The sequence below is a fragment of the Bos grunniens genome, chromosome 7 (assembly GCF_055505025.1).
Source record: "Bos grunniens cultivar Pamir isolate PY7600 chromosome 7, Bosgru_T2T1.0, whole genome shotgun sequence".
Classification (NCBI taxonomy): Eukaryota; Metazoa; Chordata; class Mammalia; order Artiodactyla; family Bovidae; genus Bos; species Bos grunniens.
The window spans coordinates 3,305,636-3,312,485 of NC_141171.1; the positions used below are offsets into that span (position 1 = coordinate 3,305,636).

Genomic DNA, 6,850 nt, shown 5'->3' on the forward strand with positions numbered 1-6,850 from the left:
TATGTTTAAGGGGCTCCGGTCCAGGAGAGGGCTGGGTGTCCGAGAGGAGGTGCAGGTGGCTGCCATGGTGTGTCTGTCCCAGCCACTGGGGACAGCCGGGGCCTTCAGCCCTTCTGCTTATCAGGCTCATTACTTACCCAATGGGCAGGGTACTAGTTGTCATGGGGAGCTCTGTGGGGGGGGTGCCCCACAGTCTTGCATGGTTGGGTAGAGCCAGAAGTCCTACTTGCTGCTGGCTGGGGAGCAGGGAGGGGTGTCCTGGGTGGTCAAGGCCGCAAGGAGGGTGTCGTCTACTGGGCACCATCTAACCAGGTGGAGAATGGACTAGACCCTACGTGTTGGGGCTGAGGAGTGGGTGGTCCTATCACCAGGGACCTAGGGGAATGGCAGAGTTAGTGTGTGGTTCAGGGGTTCTGGGGAAATGCTCGGGGTGTGGCTGGCCCAAGCTGGGGAGGCTGCTTCTGCCTCAGGGGCCCTGTCTGTGGCCAGGGCTCTGTTCTGAGGAAACTCAAAACAGAAGACTCAAGCTGGAAAGGACTGTTGCAGCTCTCTTGCTGTAGGCAACCACTCTCTACCCCAACCCGCCCCCCGGAAGCCCCTCAGCTCCACACCCTGGAGGAGGCATCTGGCCCCACCACCTACACTGTGCACAGAGCACCCCACCCTCTTAGCCCCTGCACAGCCTGGACAATCGAATGCCTCCCAAGGCTCAGCCTGAGCTGTGGGGCCGTCAGGGGCGGGAGTGGGATCTGCGTGCTTGTGGGGCAGCCCTTGGGATTTGGAGTCCCAGCCTGGGGGCTGGAGGGGGGTGATGAGGTAATTAATACCAGTCCCATTCTGAGCCCCTCTTTATTGAGAAGCCAGGGTTCTGAGGTATGGGCTTATTAAAGAATCAATTTCCCCCTTTGCCACAGGAGCTCTGCCTGTCCTTCCACCCTCTGGGGAGGGGTGCAGGCTGATTAAATCCCCCAGGGGAGGCCCTTTCTTTTCCTCTGCACTCGCCCTTTTGTAAGCTATTAATGAAAAGTCAGAATATGAAAGTGCTCCATTAGCTTCACTGGTCCTGGGTAAGCCACATTTTAATTAAATTTGTCCGGGTTTCTCAGCAAAGTATCATTAAATGTGACTCTTCTGTTGCCTGGCTGGAGGGCAGCTATGTTTCTTAATCCCCCTTGAGTTGGCTCTCCCTGGGGGCTGTGTGGGAGCTTGGGCCTGGCTTGGGGCCCACTGGGAGGGGAACCTCCCCTTTCCTTACCATTCCTCTTCCCCACGTCCCTCCTGGGACCCCAGTGTGGGAAGTCAGGCGGGAGGGCCTGTGGGACAGCTGGCCTGACTCCATGGCTTTGCACGTGGGACCCAAGTCCTGCGAGGGGAAGGGCCGGCCTGAGTCTTCGGCAGCCTCTCAGATGCAGAGCAGAAGGTTGGTGCTGGGCCATGCCTGCCCCTTGCCTGTGTGTGGGGGTGGGCGCAGCCCTCTCCTGTCTGCTCCTCGCTGGAGGCTTTCTCCCTCTTTCCAAGTTACCCCTGGCAGGGTGGAAGTTGGTGCCTGCACACGCGGTAGCATCTGGTCCCTATGCCCAGGCAGAGACATGGTCAACTCAGAAGGTACACTCTGGTGGCCAGTTCTGTCCACTAGGCACGCTGACTTGCTTATCCTTAAATTTTCGAGGAACAGACTGCTGAGAACAGACTGTGTGATCCTGGGGAGCACTGACAGAAGGGCTCGTGGGGAGGTGTGCCCTGCCCTGGCAGGGGACATCCTGGGATGTGGAGAACGGGAAGGGGGCGCCTTGGTGGTGCAGGAGGCAGATTCAGGGAGCTGTGGTGGCTTCTCTGAAGTTGTGGTGCTGGCTGTGGCATTTCTGTCCTGGGTGATCCATGGCTCGGAGAAGACGGGCTGTTGGTGGGAGCCAGGAAGCCTGGGTGATAAACAGTGGTGACCCACTGGGCCATGAAGTCTGCCAGACATCCCTGCAGCCCCTCTGAGAGTTGTCTTGGGGGTGGTCTCCAGTCTGCTCAGGGTGGCCCTCACGCCCGCCCCCCTGTCTCTTGCCAGGTGATCAAGGCTGGGGTGGAGACCACGTGCAAGTGCCATGGCGTGTCCGGCTCGTGCACCGTGCGGACGTGCTGGCGGCAGCTCGCGCCTTTCCACGAGGTGGGCAAGCGCCTGAAGCACAAGTACGAGACGGCCCTTAAGGTGGGCAGCACCACCAACGAGGCCACCGGCGAGGCCGGCGCCATCTCGCCGCCACGGGGCCGGGCCGCCGGGGCGGGCGGCGGCGATCCCCTGCCCCGCACGCCGGAGCTGGTGCACCTGGACGACTCCCCCAGCTTCTGCGTGGCTGGCCGCTTCTCCCCAGGCACTGCCGGCCGCAGGTGCCACCGTGAGAAGAACTGCGAGAGCATCTGCTGCGGGCGCGGCCACAACACACAGAGTCGGGTGGTGACCCGGCCTTGCCAGTGCCAGGTGCGCTGGTGCTGCTACGTGGAGTGCAGGCAGTGCACCCAGCGGGAGGAGGTCTACACCTGCAAGGGCTGAGCCCCCGCGCCTGGCGGGCCGCTGCAGGGGCACGGGCCGTGCGTGCCAGCTGAGGGTGGTAGCGCTGCAGGGGCCGAGTCCCTGGCCTGGGCGCCCCCAGCACGCTTGGCTGCAAGGCGGGGGCAGAGGCCTGGGGGCGGGCTGCATTGGCCGTCTCCAGCCCTCTGTCTCCTCCTCTCAGAGGCCCAGTCTGGTCTCTGCGTCCTCCCTGCTCGTCCCTCCCCGTGACCTGAGAGCTTTGCACGGATGCTTTCCAAGTTCCGTCCCCCCAAGTCACCAGCCGCCTGTCGTGCGCTGGGTGCCCTCTGAGGAGCAGCGGGCACACCTTCATGACCACACGGGCTCTGTGTGGGCTGACCTACACCAGCACTGGCTTAGAGAGTCAAACCACTAGGAGCGAGAGCAGACGCCTGGCCGCCCGCTCGTGGGGGTAGACTGCTGGCCCCCTGACATCAAGTACTTCTCTTTGGAGTAGTATCAGTGACTTTTAAGTTATTTTTATTTAACTAATATATAATATTATTTTCTCCGTCCCTGCAGCCTCCCAGGCTGTGGCTCCTCCCTGTCTCAATAGAGCCTGGTCTGGAGGAGCCCCTTCCTCCCTCCCCTCCAAACCCCCTCCTGACTGACCTGTTTGCCTGATCTGCTTTGTCGTTTGAAACCACTAAATCAAGAGAGACATTGCTGTTGTTGTTTTTAAAGAAGTAAAGCAAGCTGTGTCTGGCCGCCACCCTCAGGGTTTCTGGAAGCCAGGTCCCATGGTCCAGGTTGGCTACCCATAGCAAGGCTGACCAGGGAGGTGGACGGGCCCTCCTCTGCACCCCGAGGGCACATGGATCCACACTCGAGACTCAATGCAGATTCTGGGACTGGGGGTGGCAGAGGGCAGCCTGTTCTCCCCCAGAGGTGGGCATGGGCGGGGGGGTGCGCCCAGCCTCTTGGAGGTTCATTTCATGAGGAAGGCACAGCTTGTTCTCTGTCACTGTAGGGGAGGCGGGGCGGTGGGGGGGGGGGCGCAGACATGGGTGGAGAGAGTTTGGAGATAGGATCTGGCAAACGGAAAGTGTTCTCCTCGGTCGTGCTGTCGATTTTGCAGAGAAGGGAAAAGGATGGCCATCACTGACCTGATTTGGCTGAGGGTGTGTGCACACGTGTGTGCATGCATGCGTGAGTGTGTGGTGCGTGTGCATGAGCATGCTTGTGTGAATGCATGAATGTCCATCTGTGCATATGCGGTGCGTGTAAGTGCAGATGCATGCTCGTGTGTGCGCACATACATGTTTCCATATGCATAGTGTGTATCCGTGCATGAGAATGAGAGCATCTCTGCCCGGGTGTGCGTGTCCGTACCTGGGTGCATGTATGTGTGTGGTATGTGTGCTTGTGTGTGCATGCGTGTGGGGGTGTGGTGGTGTGCACACTGTGTCGGTGCGGTCAGTGTTGGCTTGGGCGCCGTTGCTAGGTGTGGAGCTCTCCTGCCCATGTTGGGAGGGCCTCTGGCCCTGGCCCCGTCCTGCTCAGCTCTGTGACTGTGCTCGGAGGGTGCGCACTGGGGTTTGGGCAGGCGTAGAGCTGGGGCAGCTGGTGTGGACGCGGGAACTACTGAGTGAAGGGATTCCTCGGAGTCCGGGGGGCTTCGGGAACCCTGGAGACTGACTGTGTTTGTAAAAGAAAACCTATTTATGTGGATGTGGGTCTCTTAGTCCCTGTTCGATAGTGTAAATAGTAGAGTTTATTCTCCTGTGGTTCAGAGAACATCCCCGTGAAGAACTGCGTGCTGACAGAGTGGTGCAGCCAAGGCATGTTCCCTGGGCGGGAGCCAGGGTGGGCTCTGTGGCAGTGGGTGACGTGGGGCTGCCGCTTGGTCTCCTCCACACTTGGCTGGAGGGCGGGGGGAGGCGGGGGCGCGCCCCAGTTGTCCCCAAGCATCCCCACCTGCTGGGGCCTGGAGCAGGCAGAGCTGGCCATGTTTCTATGACAAGACTGTAGCTCGGTCACTACTGGGTTGGAAGGGCAGCAAGTCAGAGGAAGGATTTTTTTTTTTAAGTCAAATACCACATTTAGCTCTATGTCATAAATATTAAGAAAAGTATTTTTTTAAACAAAGCAGATTGAAAACGTCTGCTGGCTGGTTTGTTTATACATAAATATATATCAGAATGTCTTGCTAAGCGAAGAAGCACTCCTGCGGATGGAGCCTCTTATTAACATGCTTCTTGTCTGTACAGCAGAGGATCTCTCAAAGAAAATACGTCTGTGGCGGGGTCCAGACCCCCCAACCCCGGGACCGCGGGGGCAGAGCCATGCTGAGGGGCCAGGCAGGTCCCGGCCACCTGCTCTCTGCTCAGCGTGCACAGATGCCACTCTGAGCTTGACCAGGCCAGGTGGAGGCGGGCGGGAGGAGAGGGGCATTCACACACGAGAGAAGTCTTGTGTGGGCCTATTGATTTCTCTACCTCATCTGTATAGTGAGTAGGTGTGTACTCGAGTGACTTGGAGAATGTATTTATTTAATGGCCTTGTGTAACAGAACAGAAACAAATGGAAACACTAAATAAATGTATTTTTAAATTATAGCCTCATCTCCGTGGCTGCCCTCAGAGGGGTTCCAGGGGTCCTGGGGAGGTGGGCCTGGAGGAGGAGCAGGGCCCAGGGAGGTGAGAGGGTTTGTGGAGTAGAGGGGTCTCTCACAGACCAAGTCCAGCCCAGCCCTGCCCAAAGGTGGGAGGGGGTGGCAGCTCCCGGTTAGCATCTGAAAGGCAGCCTCTCTCACGTGCAGAGAGCGTATCCCAGGTCCCCAGGCACTGAGTGGCCCCATGGATCCTCTCCTAGGCTGGTCCTGAAGGACCAGGTGCCCAGCCCCGTCTGGCTCGGCCTCTGTCCCAGCACTCCCTCAAACAGTGCTCTCACTAACAAAGTGCCACAGAGAGGGACTCTCCCACTCTTTGCCTTGAAGAAGGAGTATGGGGACAGCTGGGGTGCTTTGCTCCCTCTATTAGTCAAGCAGCAATCATGACAAATGACCACAAGCAAGGCGAGGGCTTACAGCAATAGGGATCTGTTCTCTCCCAGCTCTGGAGGCCAGAAGTCTGAGATCAAGACGTGGGCAGGCCCGGCTCCCTCGGGAGGCCCAGAGGGTGATCCTTCCTGCCTCTTCCAGCTGCTGGTGCTCCTGGCTTTCCTGGACTTGTGGCCACATCGTTCCCGTCTGCCTCCATCTTCCTGTGGCCATCTTCATGTCTTTGTCTCTTATGAGGACACCTGTCATGGGACATAGGGCATGTCTAGACAGTCCAGGATGCTCTGATCTTGAAATCAAAGGAGCTTCCCAGCTGGTGCTCATGGGAAAGAACTTGCCTGCCAGTGCAGGAGGGAGAGACTCAGATTGATCCCTGTGTCTGGAAGATGCCCTGGAAGAGGGCATGGCAACCCACTCCAGTTTTCTTGCCTGGAGAATCCCCGTGGACAGAGGGGCCTGGTGGAATACAGTCCATGGGATTGCAAAGAGTTGGCTATGGCTGAAGCGACTTAGACACACACACGGGTAACTAAGTGTATCTGCAAAGACCCTTTCCCAAACAATCATATCCTGAAGTTCCTAGGAGGAAAAGGAGAGTGTTTTGTTGGAATGGAGCAAGGGTGGGGCCAGGCTCTGTGGTGGGCACGACAGAGCACACCTCCTCCTCTTGTCTGGTTAGGAAAGGCGTTCTCTTTCTTGCGTAGTTCTTCCCTCATCACCTCAAGGCCTCTGTCCTTCAGGGGGCAGTGGGCCAAGGCCCTGAGGCTGCTGGCAGCACGGCTCACCTTGCTGTGCATGCATTAGGCTCCTGCCTTGGCTGCTGTCTCTCTACCCCTCCAGTGTGTGGGGCCCTTGGCCAGCTGGGGAGCGCCTCTGCTTCCTCTCAGAGAACCTGCTGGACACCCAGGTTTCCCTCCCCTCCCTAAGCCTGCAACCTCTTCCAGAAGCAGTTTCCTTGTGCTTCAGCCTAGCACTGAGTAACAGCACTGACATAACCTGTCCATCTGTCCGTCCACCTGCTCTGGGTTTGGGGTCCTCTGGGTCCAACACAGCCCCCTTCCACTGCGTTTGTCTCAGTCCCTAGCCCTTCTACCCTCCCCACTGGCCTCTGTCTTCCCACCCCTGAGATGTGCCTGCTGGACCCCTGGTGGCCCCTCTCCTGGGAGGTCACCTTCCTGCCATCTGGGGTCTTGTCCAAGTCTCTCTGGACACCCAGGAGAGGAGCTGCCACCTGAGGAATGTGGAATCATCCACCTAACACCGTGCTCAGGAAGGAGGGCTACAGCACCCCC

At 58.6% G+C, this 6,850-nt stretch overlaps 1 protein-coding gene across 1 annotated transcript in view; it reads left to right on the plus strand.

Annotated features, from left to right (window-relative positions):
* Positions 1–5,115, plus strand: part of WNT9A (Wnt family member 9A) — a 29,836-nt gene extending 24,721 nt beyond the window's left edge. The window contains exon 4 of the mRNA XM_086413580.1: positions 2,057–5,115. Within this exon, the coding sequence (XP_086269706.1) occupies positions 2,057–2,539 (483 nt within the window). The 3' untranslated portion in view covers positions 2,540–5,115. The remainder of the gene's footprint in view (positions 1–2,056) is intronic.
* Positions 5,116–6,850: the final 1,735 nt, after the last annotated feature.